Raw genomic sequence first — 24,783 nt, 5'->3', positions numbered from 1 at the left:
TCTATGTAACAACGACAAAAGAAATTTGACAAAAAGTTAGCGTTCTGCTTTGCCATAAAAAACATCATCAACACCAGGAACAGCAACTCGACGGAGGGAGGGGATTGGCCGAGGGGACCGTTTTCCACAAAGGGGAGTGTGGACACGATACGTGTCGGAGGACTGCCCAGTGCAGCAGGGCTGGGGAGCATTGAGTTGGCACACGGAGTTCTAGCTGCCTTGACTGCACTGGGTTACAGCCACTTACAAGGGATTAAAATAAAGAGCAAGAGGGGTCAGAAAAGCATGTCACCCGCCCACACCCCTGGATTCTGTGTGTTCCTGGACCCACTGCCCTGGTGTGAGACCAAGTCCCCCTCAAAATGCCATTTTTAAACAGGTGCAGCCGTGGCCTGTCCCCCAGCTTTATAGAAAACCGGGTTTTCTGCAGCCCCACCCGACTAGTGTTTGAATGTGGGTCTTGTTCAGTGACAACTGCACATCAGGAGACCAGGAGCCTCAATCTGGGTCTTGGCAGATACAGAAGAGTGACTTCCATCTGCAGTGCTGCTTCCTTACTGGGGGTGTCCCCCACTCCCATGAGTGGGTTCTCGCTCCTTTGCCTTTGGTCAGGTTTGTCTGAGTGGGGGCGGAATTTAGGATCCAAGATTAAATGCTTTTCAGTTCCCCTTCCGCGTGCTGCATGCCAGCCCCGTCCCAGTCGGAGCTGACCCCGCTTTGCGTTTGAAAATGACCCTGGTCCCCCCACCACTACAAACCGAGTATTGAAATGGCAGCTGGCTGGGCAATCGCTTTGACCTCCCTAGCTGGCATCGGACTTCAACTTGACAACTACGGTGCAAGAAGAGGATCCCAATCCTGGTGTCCATCTCCCCACCCCAAACGTAGCACACACAAGGAGGAATCAGACCACATGTGCCAATGGGAGGCATGCAGTACGTACTGCGTTCTCGGGGCTTCCTACAGCCTTGGCTTAGCCTTTCAACGTATCTCCCCACAGATGATGGGTTAGCAGAAGAGCAGCTCCCACTGAGCAATACGCAGGATTGTGGAGAGAGGAAAACCGCAACACTTTGTACTTTAAAAATGCATCTGTGGATGGTAAATATTTGGTTATGCCACAGATGGCTAAGCAGTCACCGCAGGTATCCTTTCGTCTGATGCCCCGGTGCTTTCTGCCAGCAGGTGGCTGCCTATACAGATCTGGTCAGAAGCAGCCCCATTAGCAGCAGCAATCATTAAAAAAGGGTAGAGAGAACAGGGTTTACACTGCAAAGGAAGGACAGAGTAATAGATGTGTGGGGGACATGACAGGGGGCTGAGGGCTCAGCACCCCCAACCCAGTCTCTCTTCTCACCCCTAATTCCTTATAGAAAGGGACTTGGAGCTCGTCTACGTGAACTGATTTTGCAGAACCAGTGTGAACACTTGGATGGACAATTATCTCAGGTTGGCTTTAGCCAATTCTTAACAAGCTAATAAGTGCATCCACACAGCCTTTCGCACTAGTTTAATGCGGTTAGTCTGTTACAGGCAGCTTGCTCACAGACACTAAGCTGTTTTCTTGAGTGAGGGACACAATTTGAGAGGGCTGTTTGTGATCAGTGGGGCCAAGGAAAAGGGTTGGGTTTTGGTTCCCGATAGATGCCGCAAGGAAAATGTCTCCTCTTTCAGATGGTACATGCCATTCCAGGAACCGAGTTTGGCACTTAACCTCCTGCCCCGAACGCCCTGTGAGAAGAGGATTAGGACCAGAGTACTGCTCACAACTAGACATGTAGACTGGGACGCAAAATAAGCAATGCCTGGAGAGCTTTTCAGTCTAGCATTAAGTACACCTCTACCTCGATATAACGCGGTCCTCGGGAGCCAAAAAAATCTTACCGCGTTATAGGTGAAACTTATATCGAACTTGCTTTGATCCACCGGAGTGCACAGCCCTGCCCCCCAGTGGCGCTGCTTTACCACGTTATATCCGAATTCACGTTATATCAGGTCACGTTATATCGAGGTAGAGGTGTATTTGGTTTCAGCCACAAACACTGTAAACCTCCCTCCGACCTACTCACAGTTTGCTAAGGGGTTTGACATCACTTCTTTACCCACCCCCTTACTCCCATGCCAGCTGCTGCATCTACTTTTCAATACCGGAAATCAGCAAAACAAAATCTAGCCAGAAGGAAAGGTGGCTGGCCAGCAGTAGAGAAACTTCCTCTCTGCAACAGGAAAAGCAGCAAGACCGAGCATTCAAGAGCAAGCGACTGGGGAGGTATCTGGGGCAGACTCGACAGGCAGAGATCTGTCTGGCACACGAGCTTGCAGGCAGCCCTGGCAGGAGATGACACCACATACTACACTGCCTGAGGCTGCGACCAACACAATCTATTACTCTGTCTAGAAGCCACTTGGAATGCTGAAGCAACTTAAGAACCATTTTGCATCTCCCATAGGGGCATAATTCAGGCTGGAAGGGAGAAGACATAAGAGCTACCCTCAAGACTGACTGCTGAAACAGAGCCCTGACGTACCAAGCCTGCTGAGCCATGTGGCTCTAATCTGATTCATATCAGGCTTTTTATCCAGAGCCGAGTTGCTGCTTCTATTAGAACACGCAGCGCAGCTAAAACGAGAGTCCAACCGGCTCACGGGGAGTATTTGCAACCAGCTCTGGTCACAACCAATGTTCCCTCTAATTTTTCCCACACGTGCGGAATGAATTTTGTTATGTGCACCAATATGGAGGTGATGTTGCACCATATTGGCGCATATAACAAAATCTGTGTGGCGGGGGTGGGGCCGAGGGCTTCGGAGTGTGGGAGGGAGCTCAGGGCTGGGGTTGAATGTGAGGTCTCTGGCTGGGGGTGCGGGCCAGAGATGAAGGGTTTGGGGTTCAGGAGGGGGCTGGGGCGAGGAGTGGGGGCTCAGTATGAGGGGTTTGGGGTGCAGGCTGCCTCAGGGCTATGAAGGGAGAGAGAACTCCCCCCAGATCTCTCTCCCTGCAGCAGCACTTGGGCTGGGGGGGAGAGGCACCTTTCCCCACCACAGCAGCTCCAGTGCTGGAGCCATGGGATAGGCACCTCTTCCCTGTCCGCAGCAGGTCGGGGGGGCTGGGTTGGGGCTAGGGGAGGGTTGGCTCTTCCCTGTCCACGGCAGGTCCTGGGGGGCTAGGCTGGGGCACCTCTCCCTGGGCCACGACAGGTCTGTCCGCAGTCTGGGCAGCCAGTGATGGTCTGCCGATTCGGGCTCCCCATCCCTCACCGGCGGCCCAGAGGAGCGGCAGTGGCTGTGGGCTCCTTTCCGCCTCCCGCCCCATCACTGGCAAGCAGCTGACGGCTGCTGCCTGCCGGTGACGGAGATGGAGAGAGAAGTCCTGGGCCAGCTGGCCAGCAAGGCCCCTACTAAGCGTGGGTCAGGCACCATTATAAACCCGGTACTACCCGGGCTGGGCCGGGCTGGGGCCGGGGTGCCGCAGCAGGTCCAGGGCTAGGGGAGAGGCATCTCTCCCCACCACAGACCTGAGCGCCTGCATGGCGCTTAATAGGGTGCTGTGCAGCCACGCAGCTTAGAGGGAACTTAGATCACAACACAATGAATGGTGGATTTCACTTAGATTCGCTTCCAGAAAGCAAAGAGTGACGGTCTGTGCGGGAGGAAGGGGCCTGTCTCCTGCTAACAGTGCCTGTCCTCTGCGTGCTGAGATCAAGCTCCGTGTTCTATAGCATTTCACACTGGCTCAGAGATCGCCAGCAGGCTCATCCACTCCCACGCACTTATCCACTCCCATCTGCAGCAGACAGTGAGGCACAGAAAGAGCATTAAGCCATCTTAACTTGCAACTCCTGCAGTGGTTCTCAACCTTTCCAGACTACTGTACCCCTTTCAAAGGTCTGCTTTCAGCCCCAGGCGGCGGGACTCATGCTTTGGCTTCAGCATGTCTGTTTCGCAGCTCTCCTGCTTGCCACCCCCCTAATGCCGGCCCTGCACTTGCAATCCCCCATAACCCATCCTGTCACGCCCAGGTTGAGAAACACGGATTTAGTATATAGAGCAGTATAAACAAGTCATTGTCTGTATGAAATGTTAGTTCGTACTGTCTTCGCTAGTGCTTTTTATGTAGCCTGTTGTAAAACCAGGCAAATATCTAGTTGACTTACCCCCTGGGAGACCTCTGCATACCCCAGGGGTTCGTGTACCCGACTGAGCTGCTGTCGAGCAGCTGCCTTGCTCCCTCTGAGTTTGGTGCAGAGGTCTGTAGGAGGCTGGAGGCTGTGGGGAGAGGAAGAGGAGAACAGAGTTGGCAAAAATCAAGACTCCAGCGAATCACGGGCAGGCTGGCTGACTGCCTTCAGAGAAAAGAAATCCATGCAGAGGTAGGAATAAAGCAACAGCAGCAAGTCTGCCTGCTGGAACGGCTAGAGAGGAAGGGGAAGAACAAGGACCTTGTGGTGCTGGGGGAATGGGGGCCAGAGAAGAAGCGGCAGCACAGGTTGACATGCCAGCAGCCTTTTCTATACCTGAGCCAATCCCCGAAATCAGCGCACCAAGTGGTACAGACTGCAGCCAGGCTATGCTCTTGCATCCAGCCCTGTAAAAGCTTCCTTCAATATCCCCACCTCCCCCCACATTACAGGTGGGGAAGCCCCTAAACTAATGCAGTTGGAAGGTAGCCAGCTGCTGCCATTACCTATTGTACCAGCTACCAACTAGAGCAATTCACGTACTAGCATCAACGTTTAATAACATGCTACACCGCAATGAGCCCATGCTACCCAGATCCAAAAACAGATGCGTCAGGCTTAGCCCTAAACCTACGCAAATCCTAACCAAGTCAGAATGACGGGGACTTCCCAAACTCCTCCCAAGCATCATCACCACATGCCCTGGCTCTGGGAGCTCGCTCTGACTAGCCCAAGGTCACTCAAACCAAATTAAAAAGTGTCATAACCCCATAAAAACACACTCAATCTCTGTGGATTGTGCTGGTGCCAGAGATACCTGTGCAAGCCCCCCAGTTATTGGCTGTAAGACCACAGGCGCTTAATAATGAGCAACGTCCGCTACCGAGATGCCAGGAATGCTGCTAAGCAGAAGCCTTGGAAGGGTCCCAGGGCCAGGAGCACGTCCCAGCGTATCTAAGAAGTGTGCAGCATTAGGCACATCAGCATTTCTACTCAGTGTGCTGGCAGCTGCAGCTTCGCTGGCCTGCTTGGCAGCACGGCTCAGAAGGCAGGTTTTTTTTATTTCAGATCACTCTCAACACCAGCCAGGATGATGCAACTAGAAATACTGACCCTGCCAATGGGAACTTTCAAAAGTAATGATGTATTGAGTATGCCGCTCAAATCAATGGCCGTGCTAACCCTTTGCCGGCACACACCTCCAAAAGGCACGGGAGACGATGGCAGGTGCGTCAGTGAAGCGGGAATACCACTTAGTGATATGCGCTCAACTAGAAGTCATGTTAGAGAGACAGAGTGAAATCTGGGTCCCACGGAAGTCAATGAGAGCTCTGCCATTGATTTCTAGGGTGCCTGGATTTCCCCCACAGCATCTGAGCCGCTTGCAAGCAGAATTCATTCAACAGTGCGAACATTATACTGAGCGAGCTTGTGCCCAGAAGAGAAACAGACAGACAAAGAGGCTGAGAACAAACTGCGTCACGTGCTCTAGAAAATCAGAACAAGCAAAACTCTCTGTGCCCACGGCACAGAACTAACCAGAGTCCAAGGGCCAAGAAGGGAGTCATCACTGATAAAACTCCCTCTGCACCCAGTCTGCAGATATCCCCCAATGCCATTCAAGATTTCCAAGCTCACTATAAAGGGAGAGAATCAGGGTAGCAAAGGGGTGGGAATGAGGGGAGATAAACAAGAACAGGACCGGGCCTTTGGATTGAGGAAAGTCAGGATGCAACAATGATATTTTCATTCCAGAGAATAAACCCACAACCCCTTTCCAATTCATCCACTTGCAGGTCTCCACTTTACGCAATAAGCCTTTCCAAGCCACAGTGAAGGCCACAAAACCAACTAGCTCTCATTCTCGCAGGAGCTTTGCACAGGGAACGAGTCAACCAGAAACCAGTGTCAATACCACAATACCATAATTTTATTACTTCTAGTCATCAAGGAGGACTCTGTTTGCACCATTAGTAGGGGGGAGCCTAAGACATCCGTCAGTTCCTGCGGGCAAGGAGATCGCCACAGGCAAGAGAGCCCAAGTCCAGCTAAACTACACAGTACATAGGATCAGCATGAAGAGTGTACATGATGCTGGAAAGCAAAAGGGGGCTGTGCCGAGATGCTAAGGAGCAGACCTTGCAACCAGCCCTGGGTCAGTTCTCCACTCCGGCCTCACCATACTCAGGGAGGGAAAGGAAAAGGAACCCTGAAAACAGTGCCTAATGCTGTAGTGGCTCAGTTCTGCTCCATCTTACTGTGCTGCCAGCTCTCTTGGGCAGCAGAGCGACTGTCCCAGATACCCAGGCCTTGCAAAACGAGCGCTCACCCCTGGGAAACAGCCATGCCCTCTCTGCTCCACTGGCAGGTCCTAGAGCCTGGGGCATATGTTCCAGGGAGAAGTGCTGTGCACACCAGACCAGATCAGCTGTCCACGTTTCCAAGACAGAGCTCATGGGGGAGGGGAGGAGAGGCCCTCAAGCGGAAAGCCACTTTGGTAACACAATGCTTGTGGCCTTTGAAGCAACAGCCAATAACTGAAATGGATCAGGTGCCTTGGCACAAAGCAAGGCCACCTGATACGCTCACATCTACGGAAATACACAGCCCAAATGAGAAACGAATGTATACATACATACTGCATAAGATCATACAGAAGCAGTGGCAAGCCCCACCTGCGCCTGACAGGGGATAAACAATCGCATTTAAAGTTAAGAAGGCTCTGCTTTCCCCACCTCCCACACATTAGACTCCTCTTAGAGAAAGGGGGCTCGCTCTGCGTCTGGGAACCAATACTAATGCAGGCTGGGCTTGCAAAGAGAACACAGCTTGCCTGGAAACCATCCTAGGCACGAGACAGACTGGAAGGCATCACAACCCAGGACAACGGGTGTCCCCCGGGATGGAGTCCAGATGCACAGTCCCAACAGGACGTTACCAGTTATGTAACAACACACAGGCCCAGCATACCAAGGCCACATTGACCATCTCAGGATGTTGCCCTGTGTAGCACTAGCAGGAGAGACTTCCCAAATGCAGACAGCTCCTCTCGTTTTCCCAGCCAACAGCCATTTGTGTACCTGGACAGGGGAACGCTACTTAGTTCGGTTTAGAAAGGGCATCGCTGCCACTCTCGGCATTTAAAGCGGCAAAAAGGGACCGAACCAAAGGGAACCAACAACTCTATAAACCCCTGGAGGCTCTAAGAGGATGTGACAAGTCAAAACCATTTTCTGGAGGGCGGGGGGGGGGAGGAGAGAGGAGGATACACAGCACATAAATCTTGTGGGTTTCACTAGAGATGAAGCTGAACATGAAGCAAACCATTTATGTTATGACTGAACCAATAACAAGGTTTCTCCTGGGAGCACAGTAATAAGCACATTTCAATGGATGTGGTCGGGTCGGGGGGATGTGTATGTACAGCTAAGGATGGCCCAGGACGGCGCTTTAGCTTTTCGCTGCTTCTCTCTCTTTGTTTTCCGTGTCCTCTGGATACGCGTGCCAGGTCAGTCTCTCCTCATAAAACGCTATCACAATCTGCGGGCATTTCACATTGGCTTCCTTTGCTAGGACCAGGTCTGCTTCATCTGTGTCTTTCCTGAAGATTCAAAGAGAGAGTCTTACTATCCTTGTTAGCTCTGGGCTCCCACTGGCCAGCTTTCAACATTACATTAGAACCTCAGAGCTACAAACACCTCGGGAATGGAGGTAGTTCGTAACTCTGAAATGTTCATAATTCTCAACAAAACATTACGGTTGTCCTTTCAATAGTTGACAACTGAACATTAACTTAATACAGCTTTGAAACTTTATTATGCAGAAGAAAAATGCTGCTTTTAACCATCTTGATTTAAATGAAACCAGCACAAACAGTTTCCTTACCTTGTCAAACCTTTTTTTTTTTTTTTTTTTAAACTTTCCCATTATATTTTTAGTAGTTTATGTTTAAACACAGCATTGTACTGTGTTTGCTTTTATTTTCTGTCTCTGCTGTTCCCTGACTGTGTACTTCCGGTTCCAAAGGAGGTGTGTGGTTGACTGATCAGTTTGTAACTCTGGTGTTCGTAACTCTGAGGTGCTACTGTAACAGGACTATAAAACTCTGCTGTGAGCAACAGTGTGCACATGCATGCACACAGATACCTCCCTCATTCACAGGATGTGTGTCTGTCTCTTTATGTCAGGGGTGGCCAATCCGTGTCTCCGGAGCCGCATGCGGCTCTTCAGAAGTTAATATGCGGCTCCTTGCATAGGTGCTGACTCTGGGGCTGGAGCTACAGGTGCCAACTTTCCACTGCTCAACCCCAGGCCTTGCCCCCACTCCACCCCTTACCCCAAGGCCCCCGGCCCTTCCTGCCCCCTCCCCTGAGCCTGCTGCACCCTTGCTCCTCTCCCGTCCATCCCAGAGGCACGGGGAGGGAGGGGGAGGTGCTGATCGGCTGCCGGGTGGGAGGCGCTGGGAGCCGGGGCGGGGGAGGAGCTGATGAGGGGCTGCTGATGTATTACTGTGGCTCTTTGGCAATGTACATTGGTAAATTCGGGCTCCTTCTCAGGCTCAGGTTGGCCACCCCTGCTTTATGTCTATATATGGCCCTTCTCACCACAATCCCTGAGCACTTCCCAGCCATTAATGGGTGCGATCTCCACAGCTCCCTTGTGAGGAAGGGAAGCATCGTCCCTATTTCACAGATGGGAACCTGTGGGGCAGAGAGACTAAATGACTTGCCCAAGGACAAAAAGGGAGTCTGTGGCTGCACCAGTAACTGAACCCAGGTCTCCTAAATTCCATCCACTAGATTATCCTTCTCACTCGGTGTGCAGATTAGTTGTGGACAGTGCCTTGAAAGCACATAGCACTGTGAACGTAGCTCATAGAAACAACTTTAGTCAGATGTCAATGCTAGACCATTAAGCAGCTTCTGTTTCTATGGAATGCTTTCCATTCCCATAACCACTTTAGCATGTGACTAAACACGGAGCACCCCAACTACCATTGGTGTTAGTGAGTTACAGCATTCCTCAGGAACTCTCCACAGTCCTGCTCTGGCTTGGGGACCAATACAGCACCCTTTACATTTCTAGCTTTTATGCAGCACATACAGTCGTCTTTGGGGTGGAACGGCCCAACACAATGATATCCATACACGTAAGGAAAGAAATTTCCTGTTAAACTGTACGTTCACCATAAACGTAAAAGAAGAAGTTACTCACTTTGTGCAGTAACAATGATTCTTTGAGATGTGTGTCCCTACGGGTGCTCCACTGTGGGTGTGCTTGTGTCCCGGCACTGCTGATCAGAGAACTTTGGTAGCAGTGTCTATTGGGCCCAGACATGTGCTGTTTCTCCTCGTGCTGTGCCATGAGGCGAGTCAGCGTGCGTGGGCTAACCCCCCTCAGTTCCTTCTCTACCGTGGTCATTGACAAGAACTCTGAAGTAGAGGGGAGGAGGGTGGGTTATGGAGCACCCTCAGGGGGATACATCTCAAAGAACTATCATTACTGCACAGGTGAGTAACTACTACTTCTTCTTCAAGTAGTGTCCCTATGGGTGTTCCACTGTAGGTGACTCCCAAGCAGTACCCTTTCTGGAGGGCTGGAATTTCAGAGTTGGGTCAGTTACAGATGACAGTACTATGGAGCTGAAGGTGGCATTGGAGGAGGAGTCCCCAGTTACCGCATAATGTTCTGCGAAAGTGTGGACTGACACCCATGTGACATTATCTGATTAGAGTATAATAATGCAAATCATTGTTGCTACCACTGTTATATAATTGCAACGAATCTTATACAAAGTGTAACGCATGGCCAGAAAGGGTTAAGCAGCTCGCAGGCTAAATGATCCAGAGCCAACCTTTAGAGACATGTAGAAAAGTATGCAAATGGTAATTAGGGCCATTCCATGGTAGATAGGCTAGAACTTTGAAATGCAAACCTATATTGTTAGAAATTAGAGGTAATACTAATTGTATGTGTGTACTCATATCTTGTTAGATGTTAGCCATGTAAACAGTTCAAAGGGAAATATTAACATTTAAATGAACTGTAAACATAGTGATATCACTGTATTCATCTCTCTTTGAAATGTATAACAAATCACCTGAGAAGGGTGGAAAATGGGCAATTGCCTTATGATAATCCGTGTAGCTAATTACCAGTGATGCTTAGGAAATAGGTCTACTTCAAAGGCCCCATAATTGCCTATTGTTCGCCTAAGGACTCCGAGCTGTCAAAGAAGACCCGGAACCTGTATAAAAACCCTTTGGGTCCTGATCCTTTTTATCTCAGATGTGCTTGATGCTTTATGAAGGGGAAGTTTAAGCCATAAGGCTGGGCTCTCCAGCCCTAATCTGGATCACGCTGAATATGAACATTGGACTATAACCTATGGACTAATTCTGAAAGAACGCTTTGCAAATACAAAACTCACCATCTATACTATGAATCTGATCTCAGAACTGTACTCATGTCTGTATGTATATTGTTCTTTTAACCAATACTCATTCTTTTCTTTTTTAACAAATTTTAGTTTAGTTAACAAGAATTGGCTGTAAGCGTGTATTTGGGTAGATCTGAAATATTCATTAACCTGGGAGGTAACATGTCCGATCCTTTGGGATTGGTAGAACTTTTTTATATGATGAATAAGATTTTCAGTAATCCTCATCATATTTGACTTGGGTGTCTGGGTGCAGGCTTGAGGCTGGGTTGCTTTAAGGGAAAGGACAGTTCCCTGTTCCGTAACTGGCGTTCTTCGAGATGTGTTGCTCAGGTGTATTCCACAGTAGGTGTGCGTGCTCGCCACGTGCACCAGTGCTGGAAGTTTTTCCCTTAGTAGTACCCATACTGGGGGAGCCCCGCTGCGACCCCTGGAGTGGCGCCTCTATATCGCGCCATAAATGGGGCTGCGCGCTCCCCCCACCCTCAGTTCCTTCTTGCCGCCAGTGAAGGTAGTCGGAACTTGTGCTCCAGCATTGCTGCAGCGTCTTTCCTTAGTGGTAAGATCTTCAACAGTTAGTAGTTTCTACAGTTAGTGGCCTGGCTCGGGGCATGCCCCGAGCCCCAGGCTTGAAGTCACGTAACTCCTGTCGCAATTCCATGCCCAGAAGCGATCCACACTCCAAGTGTCTTCGCTGTCTGGGCGAGGCTCACATAAGTGAGCGGTGTAAAATCTGTAAGTCCTTCAAGCCCTGGACTAAGCGCGAATGTGAGATCCGACTCCGGGCCCTGCTTATGGAATCGGCACCGGCGCGCCAACCCGACCCGGCGCCGGGCGAAGCCCCATCCACCAGTCAGCACCGCTCCCCTGCCAAAAAACAGGGCAAGACCCAGTGGCGCCGAGACAAGGACAGGGGTGAGGCCGGACCCGAGTTGGGCAGCCTACGATCCCCCTCGGGGCCCAGACCTCCGACTCGAGTGGAGTAGTCCGGCCCCGTCCGCGCGCGCCTCCCCGACGATGAGGATTCCGTCGACGCCGGAGGCAGCTCAGGCAGCGCGCGACATCCTCGTCATGCTGGTACCGAGCGGGCCGCCTGAGTTGGGGCCCCGGTCCCGAGGGAAGCCGCTGTTGGGTGCCCACCAGCCCTCACCGGCCAGGTCGGAGGTCGAGGTCCCTGCTCGATCCGCGGGGACTTCCCGTAGCCCGCGACAGACCTCCACTCCGTGTCGGGGTCGCCTGGGAGCGAGTCGCCAAAGTCTTCCTCGGCCCACAGGGGCCGCAGGCGCCGGGACAGAAAGCGTTGACGCTCCTCGTCCAGCCGCAGTGATAGCAGGTCTCGACGCCATCGACACCGCCGATCATACCACTGTGTTGTTGGCTTCTGGGTAACCAGTGAGGTATTATAGAAGCTGTTTTGTGCTAGCTTGGTAAATCTAAGTATTGGAATATCTACCAGCTTTGGGGATTACCTGCCCCTTTCTTTGCAGTTCACCTTAATTGAGTAACTTCAGCATGGCTCCCCAGGACTCCGGTCACAGCCCATGTCACACCTCTACAGATCTCTGAGATAAGAACATTCTTGAAAAAGGCAACAGATGAGGAGATCGACCTTGTGGAGTGTGTACAAATAGTATCTGGTGGGGTCATACTGCGAACTTGGTAACACTGTCTGATGCAGTTCGAGACCCACTTGGAGAGTCTTTGGGCTGATACTGGTGAGCCCTTGGATCTGTCTGCAATGGAAAGGAAAAGCCTGGGGAACTTTCTGAAAGCTTTCATCCTGCCCAGGTAGAAGGCTAGGGCTCTCCTGCCATTTCGAGTGTGTAATTTAGCCTCCCCGTTGTCTTGGTGAGGCTTGGGATAGAAGGTTGAAAGATGAAAAAATTGGTTCATGCAAAACGGGGAGGTTACCTTAGGAATGAATTTTGGATGCAGCCTGAGCGTAACCTTGTCCTGAAAGAATACCATGAAGGGGGGATGTGCCATCAGAGCCACTATTTCTCCTATTCTCCTGGCCGAGGTAATTGCTATCAAGAAGGCCGTTGTCACTGACAGGTACGTAAGCGAACAGGTGGCCATGGGTTCAAAGGGAGGCCTAGTCAGCCCTTTTATTAAGTCCCATGTGGGAGTAGGAAGTCGAGGTTGTGGAAGAGGTTTACTATACCCTTGAGGATCCTTTGGTGGTTGGGTGTGACAGCACTGAATACCCCTCTACTGGATGGTGGAAGGCTCTTATTGCTGCTAGGTGGACTCAGAGAGAACTCAGAGACAGCCCCGATCTTTTTAGGGCCAGAACATAGTCTAAGATGTGTGGAATAGTCGCAGATGTTGGTATACTCCCCAAATCCGAAACCTGGACCATTTTTGGAGTTAAGTACCTCATGTTTAGGACTTTCTACTGTGTAATACCTCTTGCACATCATTCAAACAGGAGCTTTCTCGGTGTTTGAACCAAGGGGCCATGCCTTGAGGCAGAGAACGCCCAAGCTGGGATGTAGATCCTGGGAGAGGAGGTACGGAGTGACTGGGAAAGGGATCGGCAGGCATGTCACACACTGTGACAGGTAAGGGAACCAGGTGTGCCTCGGCCAAATAGGAGTGATCCGAATGACGTGTGCTCTGTCTCTTTTTATTTAAAGCAGAACCTTCAAAAAGGAGGAAAGGCATAAAGAAGGTCCCCATTCCAGAGGAGGAGGAGTGCATCACCTAGGGAATGTTGTCCTATCCCTGCTCTGGAGCAGTAACATGGACATTTCTTAAGTCTGTGGTCAGTGTCCCCACCGACCGAATAGATCGTGAAATACTACTGGGTCTAGCTTTCACTTGTGGTCATGTGGGTGTCACATTACCCCCATATTCTTCATAGAAATATTTGTTGTGATATGAATATAGCAGAATTAAGATATGTTTTATGTAAGATGGGTTATGTGAGGCATCACTGAAAAGGTTATGATCTACTGAATGTGTTTATCCAATTTGTATGCATGTATCATTTCTGTATCTGAAGTTAGGAATATTGACTATGTAACAATTACAACTGTGTGTGTATGTGGGGGAACGTCCACCAGATAGTAAGCAATCAGCCTGAATGAGCCATTTAAGGACAATAGATCTTTGAAGATACTAATCTCCCACCTTCCTGAGGAGCTTCCTGGGGTGTTGCTTTGACACTGCAGGGTCATCTGATAATGTCACCTGGTATGGACACTGCTGGTATTTTTCCAGTGGAAACAAAAGATTCCCGCCTTATGTAAATTCTATTTCAGACTGGGAAGTAAGGAAATCAGGACTCTTCTCCATTGCCTCCCTGTCCAAGAAGGAAGATTGCTAAAAACACCTGAAGGGAAAGGCAGGGACTGAGTCCAGGCTGAGACAGGGGTCCAGTCTGTAAAGAGAAATAACTGGAACTCTAAGCTACAGAAACTCTACAACCTGACTAAAACAATATTTAGGGTGAAAAATTACATTTTGTAACCTGTTTCTTGAGTGTATTAAGCTTAGTTTGCATGTTTTGTTTTATTTGCTCAGTAATCTGCTTTGTTCTGTTTTCTATCCTTTATAATCACTTAACATTTATCTTTTGTAGTTAATAAACTTATTTCTTGTTTATTTCAAAACCCAGTTTGTGCAATTCATATCTGGGGGAGGAGAGGGAGGGAAAAAAAGCTGTGCATCTCTCTCTCCACATTGAGGGAAGAGGGCACATTTTTATGAGCTTGCGCTGTGCAGATCTTTCTATACAGCACAGGACAATATTATTTTGGGTTTATACCCCAAAGGAGGTGTGCACGTGAGTGCTGGCCATTCTCCTAGCTAAGTCCCTTGGTGCCGCTGACTCAGTGCCCATGCCCATTGGGTCCATAGGCTTGTCAATGGTACCTGCCACTGAGGTCTTCCATGAGCCATGGGTATCGGACTGGAAAGGTCTCAGTGCCGGCGGTACCGAGGATACTGAGTTTGCCAGAGAACGTTTACAGCTATCTCGGTGCTCACTGTGGGGACTTCTCATTCTCTTTTTTGATGATTTGTGAGAAGGGTCAGCAGCTTGTTTCTTTGACCTACAGTCTAAGTGTTAAGGGCTGTGGGGAAGACTCACATCTACCAGGTGACTTGTGGTGCAGGTCTGGAGAGGGTTGGAGAGCTGCCTCCTTGAAGATAACCTGCCTGAGCTCTCTATTCTTAGAAGACCAGAGCCTGAGTTGCTGGCAAAGACCACACTTTTGTTGGATGTGGCCTTCCCCGAGGCAGCGAATGCATTGGGAGTGCTTGTCTGCGATAGGGACTGCCTCTTTGCAAGAGAGGCGCTTCTTGAAGCCCGGTGAGCCGGGCACACCCCGTTGGGGGAAGGGTCCCCCAATGAGGGGGAGGTGGGGAAGCAGGAAAAGAAACTAAAGGGGTTTTTTTATTTTATTTTTAAAAGGTGAAAAATAAGAAAAGCGAAAAAACTACAACTAGAACTACATCTAAGAACTAGGAGACTAACTAACTATAGAAATGCAAATAGAAGTAATGGTCTTAATGGACTGCGAATAGCTCCGTCTCTAGCCGGGGCAGTTGAAAAGGCACTGAGGGGAGTTAGCCCACGTAGCACAAGGAGAGACAGTTCATGTGCGGGCCTAACAGACACTGCTACTGAAGTTCTCCAATCTGCAGCGCAGGGACGCAAGCACACCTACAGTGAAGCACCTGTAGGGACACTACTCGAAGTACTACTGAATAGTGTGAGCAACAGCTGCCCCAGCCCCACCATCAAGTAAAACTGCCAGATAAACTCAATTAATGTACTGGATTCTAGGAAATTTCATTTCCTGCTCCCCACAATCACCTCCCACCCCAATCAGCGTAATGTTGTCCACTTTGGTCATGTTAAGAACAACATTAGTTTAGTATCCACCCCTCACCAGGGAGCTATCTGCCTCTCCCATCTACCAACATTTTGCCATCTTCATCTCGTGAGATCACTTGCAGTTTCCACCTCTGTTCCATAAACATAGTCCATTTATATAGGATACTTTTATGCACAACTTCTTCCTTGAGTATCACCATTCCTACACTGGGTGTAATCAGGGCCGCCCGGGGGGGGGGGGGGGGGGGCAAGTGGGGCAATTTGCCCCAGGCCCCACAGAGGCCCCCACGAGAATATAGTATTCTATAGTATTGCAACTTTTTTTTTTATGGAAGGGGCCCCCGAAATTGCTTTGCCCCAGGCCCCCTGAATCCTGTGGGCAGCCCAGGGTGTAATCTATGCTGTGCAACTGAGGTGGCAGGATGAGATCTGTCAATCACCATGTCAGGGGCTGGCTCTACCTTAAGGAACACAACCCAGTGAGAAGGCATCCAAACCTGAAAGCCCACTTCATTATTAACTTCCCCAATTAAATCCATCTGCAGAACACAGCAGTGTAACTCTTCTACTGATCTGACCCAAAATGTAGAAGGGTAAAGGTGAATTAGGACAAGCCTGAACAGTCACTGAACTCATAGAGAACTCATCAGATATTATCCTGGCTCAAACCCCCAATGCAGGAATGGCAGCAGCAAAAACCCCTGGCTGAGCTCAGAGTGAATGTTTTAGAGGCAAAACTTTTGCTTTCCATTTGTAAAGACAATATCCCAGGACCAGAGGCCTCTGCAGATGTTGTCTTCACTCCTCGTTTGCAGCATCTGGCAAAAGCCTGACAAGATGACCAAGTTGCTGCCTTACACAATTCTTCATACAGCATGTGACTTTTCAGCCTACAATGTAGAAGTGTGCTCACTCTTAATAAGCTTTGATCGTTACATTCCTTTAATACAACATCCTTAGCCACCTGGTAATATATGCGTAAGGCGCTTTTTCACCTTTAACTGGTGAGTACAGAACAAAGAGAACTGTTGGGTTTCTATACGCACAACAGCTTACCAGAAGATAGGCTCAATTAACAGCTGTAAGAACAACACCCAGTGCGCGTCACTTTGTCCTTACAATGCTTAGATTTGGTGCACAGTGAGGGCAGAGGACCCTGAGACCTGTGGAACACGCTTTTGGTATGAAAGCTGAGCATAGCCACGGAGTCACTGTGGGAAGTACAAGACTCTGACTGCTGATGAGAGGGAACTGAGGGAATCTGTTTCTGTCCCGCTGGGTTTCAGGGAAGCCAAAGCAGAGCCAGGGCTCACTCTGTGCTGGACTCTGGGCCAACGAGGGCATGTGCCACGAGCCAGGGAACTACTTACGGCAGGGCTGGGAACTGGAGCAGGCAAGCGAAACAAAGCTGCAGGATTGCTGCGCATGAAGCTCCCAGCTCTTTGTCTTTGCAGAGGGTGGGGGAGGGGCCACTGGCTGCCTGCTGCGGGGGCCCAGTAAGATGCCAACCCAGCTGAGAAAAGCAAAGGAACCAACAGAGCCAAATGGGAATCTCTTTCAAAGGATTTCCTGTGTGCTGTCACTTGGGGGGGGAGGAGGGGGGGAGCAGAGCTGGAAACTGCGTAGTTGCTGGTTCCAGCAGGCAGCTTGAACTCTGTGGTGTTCTGGGACAGGGGAGCAAGCCCCAGAACTAGTGAACACCAGGTCAGTGGCACAGCAGACGTAAAACCTAAGACAGGAGGGGCAAGCCTGAATGAGGGAGAATGAAGCCACACAAAAGAAAGTGGAGCTCCCTAGCTGCCCTAGTCCTGTTTACTACAGTGGCTCACTTGGGACCATTCCTTCCCTGGGTGTGTTAGAAGAGAGCACAGACCAGAAAACCACCCAAGCTACTAATCTGAAAAGGGGGAGGGGGGGGAGGGGAAGAGGGGGATGACACCCCAGACTTACCATTTCATTAAGAACATTAAATCTCCACAGGAGTCTGTGGCACCGATGATCTTTTCTGGCTCTAATCCTCTTTCAAAGCCCCTGGCAATATCGTTGCTCTGGCAAGGATAGAATGGGTTGAAAAAAAAAATTATAACGATTTATATTATCTTTGGCCGTTTCTTTACATCCTGACAATTTAGAACGAAGCAGGCTTAAAAGGGCACCGGCAACCCTCTGACATGTAGAAATATGGTGGGGTTATAAACAGATGGCTAGACTCCTTAACTTCTCCACGTCGTTATTTGGAATCTACAATTCATGAGTCAATAGAGTCAATAATAATGAACATGGAGAGAGGGGAAAACAAGGAAATCCATAAAGACAAGCCACTACTTTAGTGAAGTCAGTTTAAATTTACAGCTGGTGAGAAGTCCTGGATTGATAACAGACATCCGCAGAGATCAAAGTCTGCTCTCCCCAGAAGAGGTATAGTTCTGGCTGCAGTGATGCTAGCTTCTCGAGCCTACCACCAACTCCAAAGGAAGAGGAGAGTCTGAGTCTGTCCATGAGGTCTCTGGGCTGAGGCTGCCAACAATGGGACAATTGGTGCATTTTTACTGACAGTTTGAGATGGGGCTTGTGAGCCTGGGAGGGAGGCGGGGGTGACGCAGCTCCTTGCACATACCATCTGATGGCTGTTAGGTGGCCTGACAGCTTTCAGTCACCACAGGCCATAACGTCTGGGGCGAGGTTTCTCTATTTCATTGCAGCAGCACATGGTATTCTCAGATACGCATGTTTGCTGCTTGCCATGCTGTACAACAGATGCTGCTATGCAGATCAAGAGGCAAACAAAGAGGCAGCCAGCTTGGCTTTGGATGCACTAAAAACATTTGTCAAATGAAAAAACGTTCAGAGGGTAATGAGAGAATACAGACCCAAGCAAAAACTGGCTACTTCACTAGTGACTGGGAGACCCACTGGGAATGCACCAATTTCATGAATCAGTAAACCAATAAAATACAAAAAAATCTAAGCTACTGCATCACAATTTGCACTGCAATTTGGAGACAACAGGTGTTTAGTTTTTATATTAGAGATAGGTCTAAACCAGGGATCGGCAGCCTTTGGCACACGGCCCGCCAGGGTAAGCACCCTGGCGGGCCAGGCCGGTTTGTTTACCTGCCGCGTCCGCAGTTTCGGCAGATCCAGGTCAATGGGGGTGGCGGGAAGCGGCGGCCACCACATCCCTCAGCCCGTGCCGCGTGCCAAAGGTTGCTGATCCCTGGTCTATACCAAAAGTACAGACCTAAACACTATGCAACTTTACAAGAGTTTGGGTCTGGATGAGAACTTTGTGGATGGAACTCATCACTATCTTCAGCTGCAATACTACAGTGTTGGGGCTAATCAGCACCCAAACAACTGCCTTTGAGAACAATGGTGGCTGGACGCTTTTGAAAGTCTTTCCACTTCATTTAGGTGCCTAAACAGGAGCTGAACACATTCAAAAATATATGTTTGACCCCACTCAGTGGTGCTCAGTGCTTTCTAAAAATCTATCCCTAAATATTATGTGGCACATTTGGTTAAAACAGGGAAGTCTTATCAATGACAGCTCAGCTACTAGATCTAGCTGAGATGTGGAGGGAAGAAGAGCATTTTGGGGGTAAACAAAGATGTGTACGTCAAGGATGTTTTACTGCAGGTGCCACACAAGAGATCACATGGTCTAAGGGGCACAGCTTAAAAACAAATCATATTTCTGTTTGAAATAGTGGCCCTATTATTATTACATGCAATAACGGATTACCATCGCTGAAAGATTAGAGGGGAAAAAATTTCCCAAGAGTATATTTTGTGCATTTCACAACACTTTGTGTATCATCAGTTTCTCCTACAATTACCCAGCTTTCCCTTTTGTCTTTTACACAAGAAAGGAGAGGAAAAACGTTTTTTAGAAAGTGTGAATAAACCACAGAAATTGGCAGGGGACTTGGGGACAGGTGCATTATCTCAAACTACTTTCCATTCTTTTTTTAAATTATATAGATTTCAAAACAATGTCCCTTGTAACAATGATTAAGAAATATCTGCTATTCCTTTTTTGCCCCCAGAAGATGTATGCAAGTCTCCAGCCTTTTTAATGCTCGATCATGGACTATCAAGGCTGATGTAACACAGCAGGGCAGACTCCAGTTTCAGATACATGGCAATTGCCATGAAAAGTACTGGTGGGTGCAAGCATGGCATGGATTTTTAAGACCCATTCCAGTATGTGCTGATATCTGCATCATCTCTATGGGAAACTTTGCCAAGCTAGAACATTGGAATCGGAAGACAAGATGCTTCAGCTAAGCTGCAGAAATCAAACTGCTCATTTTACTGGTGGAAAGCTTTAGTTCCAAACTTTAAATAGGATACATAATGGGTTATAAAACTGTAATCCCTACACACTAAAGGTAACCTTCTGGATATGAAATATATGACCTTATTACCCCTTATGATTTCATTACCAGCAGACAGTAGCAATGCAGGTTTGAATCTCCAATGACTTAGCCATAACTTTGTACAGACACAGCTGTAAAGGGCAGGGCATTTTTTCAAATAAGGTTGTAAAAAAAGCAATGAGAAGACAGATCTGCAGGAGATTTTCTTCAGGAAAGGAAAATCTGAGACATAAAATGTTGCTCAATGGTTCCTCATTTATATAACATTCCATATATTAGTCTCTTCCACAAAGATGGGCTTTAATAACCCATCTTCTCACGCTTTGTGCATTGGACAGTGAATTCTGCACATCTGGGAAACTTATTTTATTTTTTTAAAGGGAGTCAACATTTTTATTTTATACTTCAGCCAACAAGGCCCCCTTGCCCTCATCATAATTGAGTATCAAGGTGCTTGCAGTGCCAGTAATTTAACCAACAGGCATCATTACCTCCAGCATCCTGTCTGGATTTCCTACATTTTCAAAGCCATGTCTGGGGATTTACTTTCAATGCCCCATTGGCTTTTAATGGTGGTTAAAAGTCTGTGCAGTACTTTGAAACACAGAGCTCCTGTTCTAAGAGAAAGCACCATGTTTCTGCAGCTCTGTTGTATTCCTTGATTTCCTTTCCTCTCTTGACCATGAAAGGTCCACCCCACCACCTCTGCAGTCTGGATAAGTAGGGCTACATGATACTCTCTCTATAGCTGCTTGACCTTCCCCAGTTTCCCTGGGCATTACTGTCCATCAGCCTATACTGTAGTTCTGGCCTCCAGAGTTTGAAAATTAAATGGCTGGGTTTCTTTAAATATTTGCTAACAGATTAAAAAGGCCTGTCAGTCTTTTGTAATCGTCACAGCTATGAATAGTGCTTTGCCTCAACAAGACTAAGCCCATGACCTCCATAAAACTTACTCTGGTTTCCCAGGTCTACTTTAAAGGTACAAAGTTTGGGAGTGATATCTGGCCACATTGAAATCAATGGGAGTTTTGCCAATGATTGCAAGGAGGCCAGAATTTCACCTCTGACCTTTGAAGCCCTTACTAGCTAGACCCATCTTGGAAAATGTATTTCCCTCAGTGACGTGTCATGGCAGTTATTGGCTGGTACAGATGACAGAGTCCATGGCCAAACGCTCAGGAGCCAGAGCTGTCACAGTGGAGATCTGTACAACACCCAGCTGTGGGTGTCAGGAGGAGAGAATGTCTTGCCAACTGCACAAAGAAATGCATCTTTCAGGAGATGCTGCAACAATTCTCGAAAGAGAATCGTAGAAGTGCCCAGCAGCATTCCAGTGGGAGACAGCAATCAATAACGAAAGCAAGGGAAGGGCAGAGGAGATGGGTCCTACTTTGCACAGAAGTTGCTGGGAATCCTAACTATGCCAGACCTTCTAGATATTCAAATTTATTTGGACTCAAGGTAGTTAATGTAGCCTCTTAGGGCTTGTCTACATTACCCGCTGGATCGACGGGCAGCGATCGATCCAGCGGGGGGTCAATTATTGCGTCTAGTTTAGATGCGATAAATTGACCACTAAGCGCTCTCCCATCGACTCCACCAGGGCGAGAGGCGCAAGCGGAGTCAATGGGAGAGCATTAGCCGTCGATTTACCGCAGTGAAGACACTGCAGTAAGTAGATCTAAGTATGTCGACTTCAGCTATGTTAGTCACATAGCTGAAGTTGTGTAACTTAGATCGATCCCCCCCCCCAGTGTAGACCAGGCCATAGTCACTGCACATAGTACAATAAATAAATACAAATTTTAAATTGACACTACAACAAACAGATAGAAATGTAAAAAAAAACCCAAGATTAACTTTTCTCTAAAATCTGCTCCTAGATATGGCAGTGAATGAATGCTTGAGAAACATTTACGAGCAGCGAGAGCAGGCATTTTACTGATGCATCTTCTCTAGAGCCCCAAATAATTGCAGCAGACTGGGACAGACAGGAAAGCCTCTTGCTTTAGGCACGTATTGTTTTAAGGCAAGTTCTACTTTAAAACACTTAGTTTATGTCAAGCTTAAATCAGCATTTAAAGTCTCTTTCTTCAGTCAAACAATAAACTGTATTTCTTGTGTCCTAGCTTCCTGCAGTTTGCTCCTTGTTTGTTTATTAATCTTTATTATATTTAAGACCCTAATTATTTTTAGTGATTCCATTTTTTTGGAGTCAGAGGCAGCATTTAGTTCATCCTATTCTAGTGCAGCTTTCCTGAAAGTGGAACAAAGCTGGCAGACTGAAGCACAGCCAAACTGAGGTGTTGCTCTAGGCCAGTTTGCCTAACATAATACACCCTCTTGACTCTTTCATTTTTAAAATTCTCTCATGTAATTTTTAGGAGGTTGCAGGTAGGAGATGGTTTCCACCAGCACAGATCAATATATTCTGTGCAGAACAGGGCTAGAAGCTTGTGGCAGAATGGGGTGAAGGAAAATCCTGCAAGCTCACCTCCCTCTTCTTTTTGGTTTTGATGTCCTCGGCGCTGTTGGAGAGGCTGGATTTCCTCTTTGTGCTTTCGGATTTCTCTCTTGATTTGTTGTTCTCACCCTCCTTCATTTTTTTATATTTTTTCATAAACTCAGAAATCAGCTCGGGGCAGTCCAGATTCTTCTCGGGTTCCCAAGTGTTGTGTTCCCTGCCATGGAAAAGATGGGCAACAACAATCAAAACAGAGGCGGAGAAGTTTTAATGCTGTCTTCCAAAGATCATAGACATTGACCTACTCTAAGGCAAAGAAAGTTAGTTGTTAGCAAAGGTTTTAAGCTGGGTTCCCCATTTCCTTTGGGAGCCCAGACACCTGCAGTATCAATACTTTAGACATCCTTGCACTTCATGAACACAGATTGCCATGTTGCTAAGTGACTCATAAGGTGAAGGTTTCAAAATGAAGCATAATCTCAGACTAACAGGAGACAGAGAATGCATTTGATTATTCTAGAATCACCTGGAAGTCTGCAGAGCTCTTCCCTGCAGTGGTAATGGTGGTCATTATCTTGAATGAAGACATATGGATAAACCAGGTTTGACTAAACAAGGTTCTACCAGATTTTCTTTGCAAATACATACTTCCCAATCCCTCCCCCCAGGACTTTCCTTTCTGATCATCTGTGTTAAATGTCCTGCTCCCCCCCACCCCCCCAGTATAAAGCAGTGTGCATCCATTTAAACATCCCATGCCAAGATATAAACCTTGCATATTTTCAGTCCTGGCTGTGCTTCATGGTTGACTACTAGATTCCCCAAGGGTCTGGCCAAAAGCCATGACAAACACAGAGGACACACAACCTGCAAAAAGTTTCCCCATTGGGGCAGATTAAGAGGAAGTTAAGGGGGAGATTTTTTTTTAAAGGCAATTGAAGTATCCCTCTTCTAAACAGCCATTTACCCAAGCTGCAGTTAATAGCATCTCCACAATAAGTCTAGACAATAATTGCTCAGGTGCACCTTCACCCGCGAGTCAGTCACTGGTGCTCAAGTGAGGAGGAAGACTATAGACGAGAGTGCTGGTGAACAACTCAAGTGGAACTACCAACTCCATGAAGTGAGAGAGGGAACGCAGACGCCAAAGGGAAAGTAACTTTTGCCAGTGTTTCACAACCCACTTACGATCCCAGGCCCTCTCCTCGTGACCCACTCATTTAAATGGATGCACGCCACTCTTATCTGGAGTGAAGAAGGCAAGCTCCACCCATGAAGGTGTTTAGGAAAGCTTGAATGAGGGCAGCGAAGGTCAAATTTGAAGCACTGCCTGGAGCGCTGCTAAAGAAGATAGCCCAAGTCAGAAGGAAAGTTGGACTTACTCAGAGAATCCTTTCCACTTGAGAAGATACTCCACTTGACCCTTCACAACACGCCTGTCTAGCACCTTCTCCACAACATACTCCTCCTCATCTTCAGAGGACGAACTATCTGCTGTCCTCTTGGTTTTCTTTCCCATAGCGCAGGAAGTTCCACCTAATGCACCAAGGCCACCCAATTCCTGCAAATCGGAAGTGAAATGTTGTTAATTGTTGGCACTGATGCAGGCTTCAGCACTGCTCCCAGCCAAGGTATCGCCCACCCATTTGGGACCCTCTAAGGTTTCTCCAACTCTTGTCACTAAAGCGCCGATCCTGCAGAGAGATCCATGGGCAGAGCTCACTGCAGGATCAGGGCTTAAAAGGCCACTATAAACAGAAGGGGAAGAATGAGCGTGAACAAGACTATGGGCCTGTCATTTAAGGACTTGACAAAGTGACTTTGTCCAGAATTGCAAGATTCTTGAAGCGAGTTGGTATTTCCAGTTGAGCTGTTGATCATAGCTAAACTGATCCATTTTAATCTGCGGAAGACCTGTCTACCCTGGGCTGGATGCAGAGTTCAGTAAATAAATATATTCTGTGGATTTGCCCAGCAGGAATGCCCCCATCTAGAACTACAAGTACAACCACATCTGGGGACCCAGTTACAACAATGGGGCCCTACCTATGCGAGGGACATTTTTATAGAAATTCTGAACACCAGTCCAGCACCACAAGGGTTAGCAATGTTGGAAGCCATAGCACGGATGAGAAAGCGTTATCATATGGTGTTAAATGCCAGTGGTCTGTCTACATTAGGGCTTCCAGCAGCAGTGGAGCTGAATGTTCACATTGGTGGGATTTTTTTTTTTTTTTTTTTTAAAAACAACAGTTTCCTCCATGTAGAGAGGGCTTGACTGTTCTTGAACCAATGCTACAACCATCGCCTTTACAGATACCAATGGATATAATCGCCTTATCTTCCTCGGAAGGCAAATATTATCCCTGTTTTACAGAGGAGAGAAAACGAGGCTCAGAGAGTTTGAAATCATGACTATGTTAAAAGACTAGACCACTATATTGAAAGATCCAGATGCAATTTAACTAGGT

The 24,783-nt window shown here is 48.1% G+C and overlaps 1 protein-coding gene across 2 annotated transcripts in view; it reads right to left on the bottom strand.

Annotated features, from left to right (window-relative positions):
- Positions 1-7,493: 7,493 nt before the first annotated feature.
- The window catches only part of CBX5 (chromobox 5), a 56,207-nt gene continuing 38,917 nt past the window's right edge, over positions 7,494-24,783 (bottom strand). For both annotated transcript variants that reach the window (XM_065419260.1, XM_065419261.1), the window contains exons 2-5: positions 23,695-23,873; positions 22,343-22,529; positions 17,414-17,511; positions 7,494-7,779 (exon numbers count right to left, since the gene is read on the bottom strand). In XM_065419260.1, coding sequence (XP_065275332.1) covers positions 7,629-7,779; positions 17,414-17,511; positions 22,343-22,529; positions 23,695-23,873 — 615 coding nt within the window. In that variant the 3' untranslated portion in view covers positions 7,494-7,628. The remainder of the gene's footprint in view (positions 7,780-17,413; positions 17,512-22,342; positions 22,530-23,694; positions 23,874-24,783) is intronic.

This window comes from Emys orbicularis, chromosome 19, assembly GCF_028017835.1.
Source record: "Emys orbicularis isolate rEmyOrb1 chromosome 19, rEmyOrb1.hap1, whole genome shotgun sequence".
NCBI classification, from domain to species: Eukaryota; Metazoa; Chordata; order Testudines; family Emydidae; genus Emys; species Emys orbicularis.
The sequence above is the reverse complement of the archived record's forward strand: the minus strand, read 5'-3'. Positions and strand labels throughout refer to the sequence as shown.